The 21438-nt window shown below is 43.4% G+C and overlaps 1 protein-coding gene and 1 pseudogene across 1 annotated transcript in view; one reads left to right on the top strand and one right to left on the bottom strand.

The window, feature by feature from the left end:
* The window catches only part of GPR156 (G protein-coupled receptor 156), an 87686-nt gene that overhangs the window by 10350 nt on the left and 55898 nt on the right, over positions 1-21438 (bottom strand). Inside the window, exons 4-8 of the mRNA XM_012780562.3 lie at positions 12718-12847; positions 12312-12422; positions 7751-7876; positions 6692-6787; positions 3231-3467 (exon numbers count right to left, since the gene is read on the bottom strand). Coding sequence (XP_012636016.2) covers positions 3231-3467; positions 6692-6787; positions 7751-7876; positions 12312-12422; positions 12718-12847 — 700 coding nt within the window. The remainder of the gene's footprint in view (positions 1-3230; positions 3468-6691; positions 6788-7750; positions 7877-12311; positions 12423-12717; positions 12848-21438) is intronic.
* LOC105879745 (suppressor of IKBKE 1 pseudogene) lies at positions 8036-9520 on the top strand (annotated as a pseudogene).

Raw genomic sequence — 21438 nt, forward strand, 5'->3', positions numbered from 1 at the left:
CACCGAGTTCTCAGGCAGGCTGGGGAGGGTCTTCCCCAGAAAGTCCCAAGTGCCTTCCCGGAGGAGCAGATGAAACACTGTGGGGCTTAGAGAAAACAATGTGCTACCTCAGGACCTGCCTGCCTCTCAGAGGAAGTGGAGGGGTGGAGGAGGGGTCACATTCAGGTCACAAAAGCAGAGGCTGGCTGATTACTGCCAGTGCTTGGCATAAACACTCGGGCATTTCCTGAGGGCCTGTGTAGAATGCTTCTTGGTGCACCTGCCTCTTCAGTAGCGTCACCCATGTCACCCAGCTCTCTGGCGCCGCCTGGCTGCCCCGGGGGGCACCTGTGCCTTTGCTTTCACAAGCCCCTCCCATGGCATCCAGTCTGAAAGCTCAGTGGGAAGGGGGAAGCCCACCTTGCGGCAGAACTCCCTTCCCCTCACGCGCTTTTCCAGATTTACTCAGCTGTCTTATTCTCCAGGGAACACACAGGGCAAGTCTCACAGGGAGATTCTTTCTCACCTCTGAGCCTGAGAGGAAGACACAAAAAACTGACAGACCTGTTACTTTTATATTTTGAAAAAGGACTTACCTCCTAAGCATCAAATACAGCAAACTATAAGATATATTTTTTTGTTTCACATCATGGTCAGACATTCAAGAGGAGTGGGGGAAAAGCATGAGAGAGAAAATAGAAGAGAAAAGACAGAGTAAAGGAAAGGAAGCTCAAGAAAGCTAGCAGGAAAGGAGGTGTAGAGCCAGACAGAAGGGAAGAGATGGCCAACGCCGTCCATCCCCCACTCCTGTACCCCACAGTCACTCCATGTCCACTCCCATTCCAACAGATCAAGTGCTTGTGGCTTAGCGCAAACCTGGAAGTCAGATTTCAAGCTGTGCTTCTTCCTGCACTTTTGTGTGCAGATGAGAGTGCCCAGATGTCACTCCTGTCCTAGGTGCTGAGGATTTACACCCCAGAGGAACCAAAAGTATGTGGTGGAGGCTTGAGATGCCAGGAGGCAGTGGTGGGAGGCAGGGTGGACAGAGGAGCTGTAAGCAGGGCAACATCGTGGAGGTCACTGATTCACTTAATTTTCAGACATTGGTCTTGTTTGAGATCAGGAAGGCGTTCTGTTCCTCTCATAGTTCCTTGATGATCACTTCTGCCCCAGATTATTCTGTTTCTCTTTCAGAGACTCCTATTAGCTTTCAATTGTATCCCTAGATGTTTTCCATAGTTTATTATCTAGTCTTTCATTTCTACCTGTTTTCTTGCTTTCTGTTTCCTTAAATGAATTCACTAATCCAATATTTTGCAGGGTCTAATTGCCTATTCAGTGCTTCTCTTGGGGTTTTAAATTTAATGCAAAATTTTTCATCCTTATTCAATATTTCATTTCTAAGATTATGTTCATCATGGTTTGCTTTGAACAGAGGCAATATTTTCTGAATCCCATTGACAAGACAAATCAGATGTCTTCTAAAAACTTCTACTTCAGAGGAAGGCACCTTCTCTGAATCATGAGAAATTTGTAGTTCTTTTCTTGTGAACTGCAGACTCCCTTCATAGGTCCTTTCATCCTAAATTTATAATCCTACATGGGAAGAGCTGTCTTCTCCTGGTATAGTAAGTATATTCTCTTAGTCTTTCCCCTCATGAGCACAAGATAGCTGCTATATCTCCAGGTATCACATACATTCCAGGTAGGAAGAAGATAAAAGGGGCAATATCAGCCACGCTACTCACTTTATTTAGGAAAGCAAAAGCATTCTCACAAGCCTCCCAGAAAACCTCTAGTGTTCAGAATGGTCTCATGTGGGCACTGCTAGCTATCGGGGAGGCTGGCAAAGCAAGAGTTTAGATTTTCCATCTATCTAGTGGAGGTAAGCATGGAAGAAAGGCATTGGCAAAGAAGTTAACAATCAACAATGTCGGCCACAGGGTCTTCCCCAAGGCCCCTGCCCACTTGTCCTCACCATCCCCATCTCCTAGGGAGGAACAGTCCTTGCTTTTCAGAGCCCATTTCTGCTATATCCCAGACAAATGAGCCTCCGCTCTCAGTGGCTTCCTTCATTCCAGTTCTTACAACTGGAATTAAAATTTGGCAAAGATTCCTCCAGTTTCTGGCACAGAGGCAATATCCATCCTTGGTTTCTAGTGCTGCTGCAGCAGACTTTTCCACAGTCATTTATTCTGTTGAGTATTTTAATGAGAATTTATGAACAGGAAGAAGAGTAAAGGGCTCATGCTTGTGTTACACCATCACACCCCAAAGTACACTCTCTCTTTGAAAAATACACTATAACCTTCCCCTCCCCCTCCCGCCAACACTTAAATTATCAGTTAGCTCCCTCATGAGGACGTGAGGACGTAGTAGTTCATAGTGAACTGGAAGGTGCACTGGGGATCAGGATGGGATCTTGAGGGAGGAATGGGGTGAAGGAGGCCTCAGGGGAAAGAAAAGGAGAACTAGGAGGGAAACAAGAAAGTGCCTAATGCCAAGTTCATTAACTTCCATGTCTGTGGCTCAGTGGGCCCTAGGGCGTGGCACGAACACTACAGTTCACTTGCTCCTTTGAGCCTATGGATCCGTCTTCTTTCCCTTTGACTCTTTCTTCTATTTTGCTGTCTGGATATTCCTGCTTCTAGCTTCTCCCCTCATTCGATTTTTTTCTTAATCCCCATAATATGAAATATATTTTTATTTAGTTTTTATTTCTCCTTGTTGTAAAAAGAAGAGGAATGTTCTATAAACATTCTTCCAATAAGAAAAAAGGAAATTCATTTTAAATCATGAAGTTCCAACTGGATTTTTCCCTGTGAATCTGCAATCCCCACTGGAAGGACAAAGTTTCCTTACTCCCACACTAGTGGAAGAAATGACACTATTGAAATGAAGGGGGCTTCATGAGCACAGCAGACTGGAGGGTGGGCGGAGAAGCAGGTCTTCAAGGCAGCCCCCCAAGGAACAGGCACTGCGGGTATGAAGGGGAAATGGGGGTTGCCACCACTGCTTGGCCCACTCTGGCCTGCCCTCCTTGTGACAGGGAGCAAGGCTGTCCTACTCCAGGACAGTGAGGAAGGACAGAGGTGGCCAGCTGACTAGGATCCTCTGCCTTCCTTCTGACTCTCCAACAAATGGCATGGAGGGGTTATCAGTAGAAAACAAAATGAGCAATTTTCTGTGCCCCATGAAAATGCTGGAGAGACTAAGAAGACTATCCCTGCAAGACTTTTCCTGGAGCATACCTGGGGAACGAAGATGAAGCAGTTGATTGTGGTTGTGCAAACGAAGATGCCTCCAGACGTGAGTCCAAAGACCAGGTTGGGCCAGGAGTGCAAGTATCTGGTGACCACAAAAAGCAGCCCAGCAGCCAGTACCAGGAGGTTGACCCCAACCATGATGGTTAAGGACTGGTTCACAGGAGGAGAGCTGACATGGTCAGTCAGGCCAGCCACGTAGGCACCGTACAGCAGGAGCAGACCCTGGGCAGGGAGGAGAACCAGAGGCTCAAAGGAGTGGAACAACAGGTTAAAGAGCAGTAGGGTTGGAATCCATTTTCTCCTCTGTAAAATTGGGATAATAATACCTGTTTTAAAGGTTGCTATGAGGATTTACTAAGATAATACATAGGAGAACCCTTAGGGCAGCCCTTCATACCTAGTAGGTACTTCGTAAATGTCATTTTCCTCTACTTTACTGAGAATTAGTTTATCAGAAATTGGCAAGTCAGCCATCACACAGGACTCTTCTGGGAGAAGGCACAGGATCGTACAGGTGGGTAGGAGCCCTACAGAAAGCGCTGCTGGGAACTAGGAGGGCAGTTTTGCACAGAGCTGAGAAGGCACGTGGAAGTGGAAATTGACCTGTGGTCTCCTTGTCAAGTCACGTGCCACGGCAGGGGCAGTGCCCGTGCCCAAAGGAAGGGGCTCTTTTTTCTAATTTGCCCAAAGGCACCATCTGCTTGCCAAGCCCTGCACCTGCAAGACTGCATCTGCCTGGAAAGGATGGCTTTTTCTAATTTACACAAAGGCTGTTGATAGGCTAGCAGCGGCTCTGTGCCAGTGGGTGTTCACGGGAGATGAAGGGTGAAAAAAGAGAACAAAGACAGGCTGAGACCTAGGCAAAACTATGGGGAAGGCACAGGCAGCAAAAGCCCCATCTATACTTTTCACCCTCTGTATGACATTCCCTGCCCCCACCACAAGGATCCCAGGGCCCTATTCTTTCCTCTCTCCCATGAATATAAACCTGCTCTCAGCGTTCTCATTTGTACTAAGGAAAAAATATCTCACAGCACCCTTAAAGTGCTGCCTCTCCCAGAAATCAAAGTTTTAATCAATAATACACAATATCTAAGTTCAACATATGTTCCCCTTTCTGACTATGTGCAAAGTGTGACACAAAGTGTAGGGCAGAAAACAGTGCTACAAAGAAGACGTCCCGGTCCTGGCTTTTAAGGCACCCAGTCTGGTAGGTAGATTTAAGCTAAGCACACAAATGTCCATGCTCATAACACAGAATGTGAAGACGCCATGGGCGACCAGGTTGGGGTGGGGACCCTGGTTTTCAGAGGGAGACCTAACAAAGAAAGTGAGGTCAGGAATCAGCAGGACACCTGCTGGTGACCCTGAAATCATACAACCTGGCCAACTCCACCTGCAGAGATGGCCCTAAAGATAAGATTTTGGAGAAATGGCTGTGCCAGGAGGGAAGGAGTCAGCATGGCAGAGATGCCTACAGGTGCCCTGGTGTCCCACATGGGGCCAGAGGGCCAAATGGGGCCACGCTGAGATCTGCAACAACCAGAGGACATAAGTCAGGAGGCCAGTGGGGCCTGGCTTTTGGGTAACTGACGCCATCAGGCGGTATTCAGCAGAGCTGGATCATCGGTAATTTAATCAAATGCGAATGAAATTAATTCTATGATTTTGAAATGTTCAAATAGGATTCCATTTAAAGATTTTAATTCCATTAAAATTCTTGTTGAAAGAGGAATAAGTATGAATAAAGTCTCTACACATCCACGGCTCCTCTTTGAGTAAATCTTATCTGACCCTTGCGTGTCATTTGCCTTAACTGCTGAAAAGTGGGAGGCAGGGCGGCGACAGGCTCAGGTGGGGGCCTCAGAACTTAATGTGGAGATTGGGGTCCTCCCCAGGGGTGCCTCACTGGTCAGGGAGCCAATGGGGTCTGGCTCAGTAAGTTTCCTGATGCTCAGCACTCTTTTCCTTCTTTGTCCTGCAGAGAGACATTCCAGTGAAATAAAATGGAAATGGGAGTATATAAAAGGCAATGGAGAAAATAAATCAAATTGAGTCACAAAATGAGCTGCTGTGGAGGACATGCTAGGTCTCTGGGCTGGGGAGGAAATGTTCTTCTACAGGGACTCAAGAAAGGAAGAGAGTACTGCCTGGGGGCAGCAGAAGAACAACAATAATAATATGTAACATTTATTGAGCTCTTGCTATGGGCCAGGAGGGCTGAAACCCTTAACATGCATGAACTACTTAGAAATCTAGAGTGGCTCTGAGGGGGCATCATCTTGTAAAATGAGGGGGCCCATTTTACAACGAGGGAACTGAGGCTCAGTGAGGTTCATTCAGTGAGAGTCTGGGTCAGCTAGGAAGGGCCTGAGTCAGAATCCAAACCCCGTCTGTCTGTCACATTCTGAAGCTCATTTTCTTAACCATGAACAAGATACTGGTGATCAAGAGCTGTTCATTTCCAAGAGTCTTCTCTTAAAAACATTTCTATCAGAGTAACTTACACACATAAGTTATAAAACAACATTTCCCTGCCCTTGTCCTGCCCAGCCCCAGGCCTGCTCCTCAGAAGCCACCACTTCTAAGACTTTCCTAGTGGTGGAGTGGGTCGAGTTTACCTCTAAAGGCCATCTATTTCTACAAACACGCCGCCTCCTCCGCCTTCAGTCAACCAACCAGTCCTCCCTGCCCTGATAGTCAACAGGCAGACTCCCACCACGTAGGGCTGGCCCTGTTCCTTGAAACAGGCCTGCCTATACCCCTCAGAGCCAGTTCTCTGTCCCTCTAGGCTGAAAACTAGCTGTCCTATTCTGATGACCTGTGCAGCTATCCTGTACCCTCTGGAAATAATATCCTACTTCTCCCCATCTAACAGAGACAAAAGAGTCTAATGATGGGAGATTTGGTGCAGTATGGGAGACACTTTGAGACAGTGGGAACCCCTCAAAGGACACCATGAACGTTGCCATCTGTCTCAGAGCCAGCACTGCTTCCAACTGGAGCAAGAAAGTCAGGTGGGTGAAAGATAGCAGGAATACCTTGACCCAAATCTTGAAGGAACACACATAATAAGGGCACTTAGGAGAACAAATTAAGCTAGGTCAAATGTCTCCTCAGGACTCACCTTGCAGGGGAGCTGGGAAGAAAACTGATATTGCTAAATCCATTAAAAAAACAGACCAAGAAATGGGAGAAACTGTGAGAATTGCAGATGTTTTGGGGAAGGACTGAATGAGGGAGTCCAAAGAGTTGGAAAAGTGACCCTCCCTCAAACCAAAAGTAGGAAAATAAAAAGAGTCATGGCTTTGAGGTTTATGCATCAGCAGAGTTCTCCTCGGAGTTCAAGATTCTTTGTAGACATCACCTCATTAATTCCTGTGATTCCCTCTTCATATCCATTTTGTTGGTGACAGATTGCATCCCAGGGAGACGTGGCTACCTACCTTGCAACCCCAAACGAGAGCAATCCAGACATCGGAGTACCGGGAAGCACAGAATTGGGTGCTGGTCAAAGAGCAGGACACGTCTCTCCCTGTCACCTAGGAGGAAGGCTGAGTTAGGGCTGAGGGTGCCCGCAGTTACCAGGAACACACAGCAGATCTCTGTGAACATCCTGGAGCGTGAACTCCGCTACAGCACATGATTTCCCTTTCAGGACGTAAAAACTGTAAGATGGAGGTGACTCCATTAGAGACTGGATGAGAGTGACTGAGTTGAAGGAAAAGACAAAGTCGGGCTGAGGTGTGCATGCCTGCTGGCAGTGGGCTCACTCCTCAGTCACGTGCTCTGCCACCACGGTGATTCAAATTAGTGCCACAGCAAAATTACAAACTATTTCATCATGGACCTGCTGTTTGCCAACAGTCGAAACTTTAAACATGAACATTGCAATGCCATGATTCCCTTGTATTCCTCAGCTTCTTGTGAGGTTGGAGACATACAATAGTTCCTATTCATTGAGCACTATGTACTGGGCACAGTTAAGTCCTTTACTTGCATTGTTTCACTTAATGTTCATCACAGCCCTGTGAAATAGGTAGTATTATTATCTCCATTTTACCTATGAGGAAACAGAGACTTGGAGAGGTTAAATAACTTTCCCAAGGTCACATGGCTGGTGAGCTTGGCAGGGCTGGGATTTGAACCAGGGCTGACTGGCTCCAAAGACCACCTCCAAAAGCTATCTCTACTTTTAGTAATTAGGGGAAGGCAACTGCTCATGGTGGAAAATTATCATTATTGATAATGTGGAAGCAGAGATAACTTCCAGATCCCAGTGTGCTGACATCTCAGTGGAGGCCCACGGAGAGACACTTGGGTGGGAGGGGCAGTGGGCGCGGCAGCACACCCTGCAGACCCAGGGAAGGCGCTCATGGTCGCCCCGGCTGCTGACTCTCCTTCCTCTAGAGTCCTTTATCTTCTTGTTTCAAGGAAGACCCCTGTGTACCCACAGAGACCAGGCCAGTCCATGAGTTAGATTCCTGAGGGGTTGGGCCCCTCACCGTCATGCTGACGCTGAGGATCTGGAGGCACTGGATGGGGTCAGTCAGCACCCAGGTCACGAGCAGGATCACATCAGCCATCACCAGGCCTACCACCAGTCCCAGCAACTGCAGGTCTTTGATAATCTGCAAAAGAGTCAAGGTCAGAACTTCCCCTTGTTTGCTGGCTATATCTTACAAGGGCTAGAGCGTCCCATGTTCTCTGAGCTATAGGCTCTGGGGTCAGCCCTCCCAAGGAGCTGTGAATCCACCCATCAAAGAGGAAACAGACACTGAACATTTGCAATGACTTCTATGTTGATATCATTATTAGTAATAAGCATGTCCATTTATTTAACTTTTTCATATCCCACATTTTTCCACAAAGGATTCAAGGTGTCTTATAAAACAAATTGCTTTTGCACCATTGTAAAGTTCAAAAATTTTAAGTCAAACCATCATAAGTTGGGGACTGTCTGTATTTGAGTTAATATAAAGAGAATGTGTTATTTTTTTACTACAAAAATAAAATTAAGAAAAATATATAATGTGACAGGATTAAAGCCTTGAAAAATATCAGAAAGGAGAGAAAATAAGGAAAAATAAGCCTTTATCATAATAAAGACTCAGGTGAGGAGTGTGTGCAGCATTCATTAATCGGGGGGAAGTGTGGATCTGAGCTGTTGACAACCAGTAAAAGAAAGAAGCACAACCAGTTACATGATTCAAGGTGTCTGTAAGATAAAAACAAATCAGTGGCCTAACCAAACTGTTCAAAACCATATAAAGAGGAAATCTTCAAACAGTGAAAAAAGACACATTATATGTAGAGGAACAAAGATAAGAAAGACATCAGACTTCTCATCAGATACAAGGCCAAGGAAGAAGACAGTGTGGGAACATCTTCAAAGTACTGAAAGAAAAAAAAAAAAGAAAACCTCAATCTAGAATTCTATACCCAGCAATATATCTTGCAGAAACAAAGGCAAAACAAAGACTTTTTTCAGACACTCAAAAGCTAAAAGCTGAAAGAATTCAGCACTAGCACACCCACACTAGAGTGTTAGATATCCTTCAGGCAAAAGGAAAATTACATCAGACAAAATTTCGGATCTATACAGGAAATTAAGAGCACTGGTGGGACAGGGGCCGTGCCACTGCTATAAGCTGCACCATTGAAAAGACCCTGACAGATGCCAAGACGCTGCCAGAGAAGCTGCGGCGGGGGCATGCGTGACGCAGCCTCCAAGTCGCTAGTGGATCAGTCTGAGGCCCTGCACTAGCTGGTGGCAGCTACATGGGAGGCGGGCACTGTGCTTCCAGACCAGTATCAAGAAGATGCATCTGATATGAAGGACATGTCCAAATACAAACCTCACATTCTGCAGTCCCAAGAGAACACACAGATTAGAGACTTGTAGCAGGAAAACAGAGAGCCGTGGGTTTCCTTGGAGGAACACCAGGGTGCACTGGAACTCATCAAGAGCAAGTACCAGAAACAGATGTTACAGTTAATGGTTGCTAAAAGAGCCATGGATGCTGAACCAGCCCTGAAAGCTCACCAGTCTCATGCTGCAGAAATTGAGTCAGACTGACAGCGTCTGTGAAATGGGAGAAGTGACGAGGAAAGTAGTTCAGGTGGATGATGACCAATTTTGTAAGATTCAGGAAAAGCTAGCCCAATTAGAGCTTGAAAATAAGGAACTTTGAGAATTATTGTCCATCAGTAGCAAGACCCTTCAGGTCAGAAAGGAAAACTCAAGGAACACGGCTTCCCAAGCCATCAAATAACTGAACTCTGATGGCTACAGATTACCTATCAAGGAAGGAAGTTATTATCTTCCCATTCAAGTATTGTCCATTCAATGTCTTGCCTCAAGCTTGATTTAGTATTGGATAAAAGTATTAGGTGGCAAAAAAAAAAAAAAGCACTGAAAATGGTAACTACATGGAAAAATACATAATTAATTTTCATTATTTAAATATCTCTAAAAGATAATTGATTATTTAAACAAAAATAATAAAAATTGTATAAGGCTTATAACATATTTAAAAGTAAATACCACAAAGTCGATCAATACATCCCACCATATTCCAAAATTAACTTAAATGGATCATAGGCCTAAATGCAAAAACTAAAATTCTAAACTTCCAGAAGTTTAGACACGGGAGAAAGCCTTTTGGGGCCTTCAGTGAGGGAAAAGTTTCTGAAATATAATAACAAAATCATGATCCATAAAGAACACATTGGTAAACTGGACTTCATCAAAATTAGAAATGTCTTCTTTTTGAAAGACACTTAAGCAAATTAAAAGAAAAGACAAACTGGAAGAACATCTTTGCAAATCATTTATCTGATAAAGGGCTTGTATCTAGAATATTAAAAAAGAAACTCTCAAAACTCAATAATAAGAAAACAAAAAACCAATTTAAAAAAATGGGCATGAGCAAGAGTGAGACCCCGTCTCTACTATAAATAGAAAGAAATTAATTGGCCAACTAATATATATGGAAAAAATCAGCCGGGCATGGTGGCGCATGCCTGTAGTCCCAGCTACTCGGGAGGCTGAGGCAGGAGGATTGCTTGAGCCCAGGAGTTTGAGGTTGCTGTGAGCTGGGCTGATGCCACGGCACTCACTCTAGCCTGGGCAACAAAGCGAGACTCTGTCTCAAAAAAGAAAAAAAAAATGGGCAAAAGATTTGAATAGTCATTTCACCAGCGAAGATATATGGATGGCAAATATGTGTAAGAAAAGATGCTTAACATTGCATTAAGGAAATGCAAATTAAAACCACAATGAGATACTACTACATGTATCTATTAGAATAGCTAAAATGAAAAAGACTGATCAAATCAAATGTTGGCAAGGATGTGTAGGAAATTGACTCTCATGCACTGCTGGTAGGAATGTATTAATAGAATGGTACAACCACTTTGGAAAGGAGTCTGGCAGTTTCTCAAAAAGTTAAATATACGCTTACCATATGATCCAACCATTCTACTCTTAGGTTTTTTCCCAAGAGAAATGAAAGCATGCATTTACACAAAGACTTGTATGTGAATGTTCATAGAAACTTTATTTTTAATAGCCTCAAACTGGAAACAACCCAAACATCCACCAACAGGTTGAAGAGATAAGCAAATGTGTCTACACATTGGAATACTACTCAGCACTAACAAAGAAACAACTACTGGTGCACACAACATGGATACATAATGATAATATTCATAAAATAATTATGTGAGTTAAATAAGCCAGACAAAAAAAGAGTGCATATTATATTATTCCATTTACATAAAAGTATGGAGAATGGAAACTAATCTATAGTGACAGAAAGCAAATCAATGGGTTCCTGAGGTCAGGAAGGGGTTGGGGGAGGACGTAAAGATTGGACAGGAGAGGGCATGGGGAAGCTTTTGGGGATGATAGGTATGTTCATTATACAGCTTGTTTCATGGGTATATATGCATGTCAAAATTTATCAAATCATATACAGTTCATTACATGTCAATTATACCTCAAAAAAGCTATTTTAAAAAAAGCAATCAGTGTTCTAGAGGGATGGATGAATATTTTTGTCCTTTTAGACAATCTTCTTCATATGTATGGTTATTCAGAGCTGAGCTATTGGTAAGTATATCCCATGATTCAATAACATCTGCTTAAAAAAAAAATCCCATCGTTCCAGAGAAGTAAACACCAACTCAATGATAGATTAGGTCTGGGCAACCTTTGGGCGTGCAGCCAAAGAGGCCAATGGTCAGGTGTTGCGGTTTGGCCAGTCCTATCAGGGAAACTAACTAATAAAATGGGGGAATGTAGCTAAGTTGATGCCTGATATCAGGGACATTTAGCAGTCCTCAGCCTTTTTGGCACCAGGGACTGATTTCATGGATGAAGCTTCACTGGCTGGCCTGCCACTCACCTCCTGCTGTGTGGCCCAGTTCATCAGTTTCATGGAAGACATTTTTTCCACAAACCAGGGTTGGGGCGTGGGGGTGGGGAGCTCAGGCGACGATGCACAGCCCGGTTCCTAACAGGCCATGGACCAGTACTGGGGACCACAGAGGTGATCTGGCTGCCACATAACTTCTAGGGTTGATTCTATCTGCCAGATGGGTGTGATCTCCCTTGCTCACTGCTCTAGGCACACCCTTCTCAGTACAGAGAAGTGCCTTCTACATAGAAAAGAATTAGGCTCCACAGAGGGAAATAACTCCGCTTGCTTGCTATAGCTTCTGCAATCACCCTGTCTCCCTCCACTTCCAGCTCACCCCTGTGCCAAGCAACAGTCCCTCTGGGTATCTTGCTCTCACCCCAGCACCGGGGACTGGCCAGCTTACACACCTGCAGGAGCAGAGCCCAGGTTCAAAGACCTGTTCTCCGACAGCACTGACCCCCAGCCCTCCAGGCCTGAGGCTTTATGAGGCCACACAACTCCAAGGTTTCAAGTGAGGAGCAAGAACTTCAGATGTCCTAAAAGGAGCGAGGCCCAGAAACCTTCACAAGCTTTTCTAGCTTTTAATCAATAGTGGAGCTGCCATCTGCAACCACGCATTGTGTACTTGCTGCCTACTCACCACTCTCTTGTCCGGGACCCTCTGGGTAAACACCTTGTAGAGTCGCCAGCTCTTTCCCAGAATGGGTCCAAACACGAGGGAGGTCCCGATGCATAGCATGGACAGTCTTATCTACCGGTGGAAGGGGACAGAAGCAAGAGTCATGAAGAGGAACTTTTGGCTCCTGCACATTCTGATCTGCAAAGCCTTGGTTCCACAAGAAGGCAGGGGGTGGAAGGGGGGTCCTCACCAAGTGTTCAGGGATTGCCTCTAACAGTGCCCACACCAAGGATAAAGCTAACTCCCACCCACAGAAGCAGCTGGTTTAAAAAATCATCAAAACTTTTAACTTCAATTAGACACTTTTAAAAAAAATCATTAAAATTTTAGCATTATATTCACAACCAAATTTAAAAATTTTACCTACCTGAATGAGTGTTTCCATTGAGCTCCCCACTGAAACATCTTGAATCCCAAAGAGGTAAGCACTGCTATAAGTCAGACAACTGCCCAGTAAAGTCACAATGTTCAGATTGGGGCTGGACATCTTCACAATCCTAGAGGGGATCAGGGAGAAGGACACAGCCAGGGCCCTTTGCCCTGGGGCCAGTGACCTGCAAGATCGAAACTTCCCCACCAGCGCAGTCTCCAACGCAGCCTCTGAGTGAAGGGCCCCTGGGGAGAAACCACTTTGCAGCCCTGTGAAAACTTATGATTTATTTAAATTTATTTGCAAAAAGAATGAAATTCTGGCACTTCTTCTTGTATAACTTCAAGTCTTTTAAAAGAAGGCTGACTACCTACAAGCAGGTGGCATCAGAGTTAGAATTTTATGCATGAAGTCTGTGGTTGCTAAGGGACTGCTACATGGCACTGAGTGAATAAATAGCCAGCAGGTAGATACCCAGAGAGACGGTTTGGAGCCTTTAGAAATGAGCTGTAAGGTAAATGGCAATTTGGAAAAGGGCTCGGATTTTCTGCATACACTATTCACCTTTTATGTAAATTGTTTTCCTCTTTCTACTTGACCAGGAGAGAAAGAGCAAGCAGGGATCAGAAGCAGGAAATTGGGGACAGGTCTTTCCTGAGTAGTTGTAAATGAGGTTAGAGAGCAGTTTGAAGGTGAGAGGGAGACATGGATGGCCAGGGTCTCAGACAAACCTTGCACAGCAACAGAGGTTTAAGAGTGGAACTGGGTAAGTTAAGGGGAAGATTGGGCTTGCACCGGGCAGTGACTGATAATGATTAATTAAAAGTAACAAGTATCGAGAAGGCACGCAATTATATTTAAGAATTTTGGTCTAAATAGTATACTCTCCATAAATGCAACATTTTTACTAATAGTCATTTGATGATTATATATCAGGGATATATTTGTTATACTTTTATTTTTAAATAATAACTAAGAAGGAAAGCATTCTTATCTATGTCTTTTGATTACTTGGCCAACCACCTCAAAGGCCAGGACCAAGGCAAAACCTTCCATTTAGTGCAGCCTATTTTAATGACAGGCAAAGTACCTAGGAGGCATTAAACAAGCAGTTTGACGGTACTGGGTCTACAAAGGTCATAACCACCAGGGGCCCAGTTTGGTTACTTTGTGGCTGGTAGTGCAATACCTCTGTGCACACAAGAAGACTCAACAACCGCCCCAGGGCACAGGCCACAAGTACTGTCACCATAGGCCAGTGAATCCAGTTGAGTGTAACCTCATCTTGGAAAGAGGATTTTTTTCTCTTTCTAAAAGGCAGACCAACTTTTATGTACACCCTTTGTAAAATGAAAATAATAATAATAATACCTCCCAACTCCCCAAAGAATTATGAGGATTTATTGTGGCAGTATGGCAAAGTGCTTGGCACATGGCAGGCATGTTGCGAACATTAATTTATGATATTATAATCTCACCATCTTCCTTTTCCAGGTTTTAGAAACCTAGCAATCACCTTTTCCTTCTTCTGTTTATCAGATGTACACAATCAATTGCCAAGTTCTCTTACTTCTTGTTTCAAAGTCCCTCTGAGTTTTCTCTAATTCTCCCTTCCTGCCAGTGTGTTTATCCAGGATACAGTCATGTTAGGAGCAATGAACCAGGTGTGACAGGTGGGAATGCTGGCTCTGCCATTTGCAGCTGGGTGACTTCGAACTCTGTTTCTTCATCAGTAAAACAGAGATAATATCTTTTGTATCTACCCCACAGGTTATTGTGAGGATCAAATGAGGTGTGTGACAAAACTCTTGGAAAACTCTAAGGAAGTGCAAAAATATTACTTTTCAGATTTTTGGTGTAACCTTCAGCTCTCTATAACACCTGTTGTTGTTTTTTTTTTTTCTGTTCTAATATACCTTTATCACTTAGCAAAAGAGCTGCATGTATAAAGAACAATTTTCTATTGCTTTCCTTAAGTCTCTTGCATCAAAATTTAAGCTCTATTCTACCATATCCACTTATTCATTCAGGTCTGCCTCCTCCGTCTCAATGCCTCCAATCTGCGGACTTGCAGGGAGTGCTCCTCCTTGGTTTCTTTGTTTCTCCACATAAGAAAAGAGAATATGTGGCGAATATTAACTACGGAAGGAAGAACGATGCTAACCAACAGCTTCACAAGGCATTTTTCTTTTTAAAGAAAAGCAACCCATTAAAGAGAGCAGTGCTGACGCCGACTTAGAACAGAGGGCACAGCCAACCTGGGGCTGGCGACTCAGCGCAGTCAGAGCTTGGGTAGTGAGTGGCAAACGCAGGGAGCCGGCTCCTGCGAGACCAATAACCGAGGTCCTTCTTCCCCATGGCCACTACCGTGTTCCTACACATAAGCCACAAATATCTCACGTGGTAACCTCCTCACCAAGCAACTGCCTGGGGTTCACAGCCGCGTGTCTATTTTGTCTAGGTCGCTGATGGGTAGGTTTCTCTCTTAATTCTTCTTGGATCCATTTTATTTGAACACCATCGTGCAATCAGGTTTTCTTTGAGTGATGCTGTACTGCACGAAATCTTGACCTAGAATTCCTTGCCTTTCTGATGTAGTTAGGAGGAGCTCAATTTAGTAATTTTTGACAAAATATATATTATATAGCTTTCGCATCTCAGATATTGATGTTAATTCATTGTTCAAATTGACATGCTATGGACTTATATATGTATATTTTGATATTTTTCCTGAACAATTTTACTGAAAACTCACCTCAGGGAAAAAAAATGAATAGAAGATGATTTCTCTATTTTGTCTGGCCATGTTAACACCTGTGAAGTCACTGAAAGGTGAATCATCTCCAATTCAGCAGGTGAATTATGTATGTCTGGAGACTGTCTTTGCCACTTTGGTAGGAATTAAACCACCAATGTCATTTATATTTTTCTATTGAACTAAAGATAATGCCTACAGAGTTGAATATTTTAATCAGCCACAAACACACATAATTTCCACAAAGCAAGTAGACTTAAGTATTGTATACTTGATTATAAATAGCCAGTACCATCTAGACTGCTTGTGTTCCATTTATGAACATTAAAAGCCTGGATTGGGTTAGCAGCAGTCAGAAACAAGGTGAGTTTTTGGTTTTTTTTTTTAAGTATTATGTAGTTATTTCATTATTACCTCCTCTTCATTTTTGACTGGAAATCTAAGGCAAGAGCGTTCTTGATTTTTCTATTCTCAAGTAAGTTCTCAATACATCTAGATAAATACCCATCTACAGCTGCAGGCCCTGTATAACCCTGGATTATCATTTCAATAGTCTTCAGTGAATTCACAGACACTTAAGTGTCATCCACCAGCTCAATGCTATGATGTTTTAAAAATATTTATTAAAAATTGGTTTCTGAACTCGGATGTCTAGCAATATTTGGAGTTATTGAGCTTGGAAAGTGGCCTGAAAGTGGGGCAGAAGGTACTTCTTGGTGTGCTGTGACTAACTGTAAACTTTCCTAAGATGTCACAGGACCATGTTTTCTAAAATGCTGCATGAATTGATACTGAGTTTTAACATATTTAAAACCAAATATAAATGTCTGTCTAAAAATCTTTTTAATAAAATGATTAAGATTTAAATTGTGAAAATTGATTTTCAATCAACTGTTTTTGATCCATGCTACAATGGGATTATAAATCTATCTAAAATTAAAAAAAACTCCAAACATCTTTATCATGTTACGTGATGTGCTTCAGTAAATCTGATCTTTTGCTGTCTTTTACTTATTTCTAATGTATTAATCAATCTGAACCCAATTCAAATTCTGCACACCTCAAACTAATATTAATGTGACCTCTAGCCATTTGCATTTACACTCTCTATTGTAAGGGCTGGCCCTGCTCCTTCCTCCCCCGCCTGGGCCACCATCCTAGTAGACTATCCTAGGGGATTTCATTAACCTTTCAACCTCCAGAGTTCTAGATTCTTTAATCATAATGACTTCACTTTATTCCACTTCAGAGAGACACCCATCCTCAAGTTACACCCTGGATCTCAAGATCTTTCAGAATGGATCCACCTCAGGAATGAACACCAATATCACACTCTTTGACTACAATCCATCCAAAATGTAACCCCTAATCTTCTCCCTTAACTTCCCACATTCTTCCCCCATTCAGATAATGGCAAGTCCATCTTTCCGTTTGCTTGGATCAAAAAACCTTGGAGTCATCCTGACTCTAGCTCACCACCCACATTTGATCTGTTGTGAAATCTTGTTGGCTCTATCCTTGAAATAATGCAACTACTTCTCACCACCTCTGCTGCCACCACCTGATCAAAGTCTTACTCTGCATTTCTCATTTGGATTATTGCAACAGCCTCCTCGCTGGTCTCCCTGCTTCTACCCTGGAACTTCCTGAAAGTCTATTTTCAACATAGCAGCCAGTGTGATCCATTAAAGACAAATCAGATCATGTCACTTCTCTGCTCAAAATCCCACAATGGCTCTCCATTTGTGAGAGGAAAAGCCAATCTTTACCAGGGTCTACAAAATTTACACATTTGGTCCCCGTTATTTCACTACCTAATTTCCTACTTCTTCCCATGCCCACTCCACTCCAGCCACACGGCATCCCTGCTGTTGCTTGAAAGCACCAGGCACTGAAAGCACCAGGCTTTGAAGTGGCTGTTCTCTCTGCCTAGAATATTTCAATCCACGTGTCTGCGTGGCTCATTCTCTTTCTCCCTTGATTTCTTGTTCAAATGTTACTTTCTCAAGCAGGGCTGTGATGACAACCCATTTAAAATTATACTATTCCCCCAGAATTCTGAATCCTTTTTATCCTGCTCTATTCTCTCCTTTCCCATCCCACCATAGTACTTAAAACCTTTGAACATATTACATAATTGACTTGTGTATTATTATTATTGTTGTTTATTGTCTTCTCCTCCCAATTAGGATTGTTCATGGTATACTCCCAGCACTAGAACACTACCTGGACATTGGAGACACTCAGCAGACACTTGACGAGTGGACGAATAAGTCTCCTAGCCTCCAACTCTCTCTCTCGTGCTCGCTCCTAACTCACTTGCTTATTGACAGCTTACAGCCTACATATCTAGGTACTTGGGTTTTTGCTTCCCCACAGTCTATCAGTCTCTTCCTTTCTCTACCCAGTTTCAAACCCCTAGTTGGTCGTCAGAACTGTCAATGACACCCAATTCCCTTTCCAAAAAAGCCCTTCTGCAGCATCTGCCCAATAAAACTCAGATCAGAATTACAATCCATGTCTGCTTTTTACATCCAGGCAGCTGAGTGCTGCAGAAGAAAAGTATACAACTTTGCAGACTGTTACCACCAAAATCGATGGTCTCCAACATCAATCACCCAAGCTTACTGTGCCACCAATCTTTTTATTGGTTCTATGAGGTATTTCTTCATATTCTCTTAGTGAGTAACTCAACTCATTGGATTTAAAGAAATTAGAGCATGTATCTGTCTGGATGATGCCCTCAATCTAGGTCTGGTGCTGTCCTCTATGTCCCTATAATACCCTTGGGTCTATGTGCATCGATACAATTGTTATGTTATATTATCACCTTTTTATGTTAGTCCCACGACAGTTTCTACTCCTCAAAAGCCAAGCTGTTTTTTATTTGTCGCTAACCCAGCGCTGCATAGTCTTTGGAAAATGGTGAGTGTTCCATAACTATTTGTTGAATGAATGAATGAATTTTTAGCGGAACTGGAAACCTCATTTTTCTTCCTTTTTTTGTTCTCTTCCCTAATCTCACTTTTCCCTGGCAAAGCTCTCCCCTGTTAGAGGGAAGGACGAGGGCTAGGCAGGTGTGCCAACTGGCTCCATGGTACCAGAGATGCCTGAGAGTCAGAGGGAGAGTCATGAGCTGGGGCAATGCCTGTGTGTTAAGGCAAAAGTGGTGCCTTCTGGGTAACGGTAGTGGTTTCAGGGAGATCCCCGAGGTCCCTCCTGGAACCACCGAGAATTCCCTGGCATTACTGAATGCAAAAGGGCCAGAGATATCCTGGGGGGTGAGCTCTGAGTGCTGTGGACTTCCACAGTCAGTGGGTTTTTTTTGACCACTTAGCAAATCTCCACACCCCAAACCCTCACTAAAAAACTTTGTTGTCTGGGTAAACCCTTCCTTTGCTTCCCTTCTCAGCATAGCGCTGAAAAGAATCTAAAAATAAATGAGAGAAAGGATCCTAACAGGATACTTGCAAAGCTTTTTGCTCTCTCATTTTCTTTGTTTCCAGGAAAGTGCAGCATTTGGGGCGGTGTATATTCACATATGCACATGCACATATATGTTTACTTGTCTCCGATAAAATCAGGCCACTTGAAAGATTCCTTTCCATTGGCTGAATTATTCCTGGAGAATTCCCCCAGGAAATTCTTTTTCCAATATGTCTCTTACATCATGTGTAGAGGGCCATGCAGTCCCAGAGATATGATGACAGCCCTTGTCGAGCAATTGATGGATGAGAACTCATCTTCCCGGCCACACAGATTACAGACTCTCGGCGGACATCTGCATCAGAGGTTAACAACATGCATCCCACTCCCGGGCTTCAGAAAATCTGCTGATCTTGGACTGAGTTGCTGCTTGCAGCTGGGCTAGGAAGCATGGCTTCTTTTTACATCCTTGAAGCTAGTAAATTGTTTTGTCATGAGCCAAAACGCTCAGCACTACCTCTTGTCCTGGGTGGGCCTGGCCTCTCTAAATTCGCCTGCTTTCCTGCAGTGCTTGAGAGAGAGCTCCCTCCCCCCATCCTGTCAGTGCGGGCCACAGCTGCTGAAGGTGGAGAGCACGTGGAAGAACAAAGACATTCTGCTCACAGAACAGCTGGATGGGTAGCATGGGTAGCAGGATGGGACCTGGTTAAATCGAAGGTCCCTTCTAGCTCTTCCCTTCTCAAGTAATCCCAGAGGCCAGTTTCTTTCCCCTACCCCTGGCTTATTAATAAGCCATTCACACTTTGCATTTCTGCCCCTCTTCCTTAAGCAGGAACAACAGGCTGACCTGCTTACCAGAGGTGCAGAATTTACATCGCAATCAATCAACCAATCAAACAAACAAAATATTTATTTAGCTATTAAGTGCAAAAGAAAACTTGCTAAATTTCCTGCCCCCCAATTCCCCTTTAGCAGATGACTTCAGTGTTCTCATGCTTTATTGGTTATCTCTTTAATGACCTCCATGTGTCAAATGTTAATTCAACAATTCCTAAATATCTACTTGCCAAGGTATTAAGAACTGGAGATAGGAAGGCAATTGAGATATCATGTCTGCCCTCAGCTCATTCAGACACTCACTCCTTGGTTTCTAATCTTTTCACTGCAGAAACAATTTTCTTATTCTTTTCTTCTTTTAAAATAGAATAACATTCTAATTTAATTTAAAGTTGTTTTCTCAGTATGTAGTGGGCTATTTAACAAAATATGTGTGTATGAATGTATGTCTATTGTGGATCTTAATATGTGAATATACATATAAATTGACATGCACAAATTTCAGAATTCATAGCTCAATTGGACTATAAACAGGCTTAAGGATCAACTTAAAAATGCATCCTGGCCGGGTGTGGTGGCTCACGCCTGTAATCCTAACATTCTGAGAGGCCGAGGCAGGAGGATTGCTCGAGGTCAGGAGTTCGAGACTAGCCTGAGCAAGAGCAAGACCCCTGTGTCTACTAAAAATAGAAAGAAATTAACTGGACAACTAAAAATATATAGAAAAAATTAGCTGAGCATGGTGGCACATGCCTGTAGTCCCAGCTACTCGGGAGGCTGAGGCAGAAGGATTGCCTGAGCGCAGGAGTTTGAGGTTGCTGTGAGCTAGGCTGATGCCATGACACTCTAGCCCAGGCAACAGAGCAAGACTTGTCTCAAAAAAAAAAAAAAATAAATAAATGTATCCTTACAACTATTTAAAAGCTGAAATATGGACATTTAGACATAAGACCAAATTGCCATTACCTCATTATAACAGCTCAAGTTTAGGATGTGAAAAAGCATACTGATAAATTCCAGATAAGCTGGCAATGAGGAAGAGGAAAAAACCCCAAAGGGTACCCTTACCGGAAAGGAAACTTGAATGGCTTTTCTTAGGAGTATTATGCCCACATTCCACATTGATTTTTAAAAAAATAAGTTTCCAAATATATTTTTGCCATATCTTATGCCATTGTAATCTATTTTAAATGTGCTTTTAAATGCCAGGGGGGAAATACCAGAAACACACACAAATCCCCTTTTCTCCTAAAACCTCAGACCCTAGGGTTACAACATGTGCTGCAATTTATAAGGCAGTGATTTCAACTTCCTTTCTCCTTTTAGCTGCAGGAAAAGGCCTTGAGTAATTCCTAGCAGGAGACTTGTAGCTATTCCAAAAGGGCAGAGCAGATGCCCTGATTTTAAGTAGGGCATAAAGCACGAGCACAGTTGGCCCTTGAACCATCCAATCACCAGAGTCTCTGCTAAACCAGAATATTACCAGCTACCAGGTGACACGTAAATGGATCTCTCTGAGGTATGAAAGACTGCCTGCCATACTGGGGAAGTTTCCTTTCCCCCCTTTCTCATCCTCAGGTTGGTGTCAAGAGAACATTGGGCGTTGGTGTATCTTGGAACCATAGAGGAATTCTGAACAACCGTAGCTGCTAGAACCATTCCCCACCAGGCCAGAATCAAGGAATTTGCAATGCTGGGAC

The sequence above is a fragment of the Microcebus murinus genome, chromosome 1 (assembly GCF_040939455.1).
Source record: "Microcebus murinus isolate Inina chromosome 1, M.murinus_Inina_mat1.0, whole genome shotgun sequence".
Lineage (NCBI taxonomy): Eukaryota > Metazoa > Chordata > Mammalia > Primates > Cheirogaleidae > Microcebus > Microcebus murinus.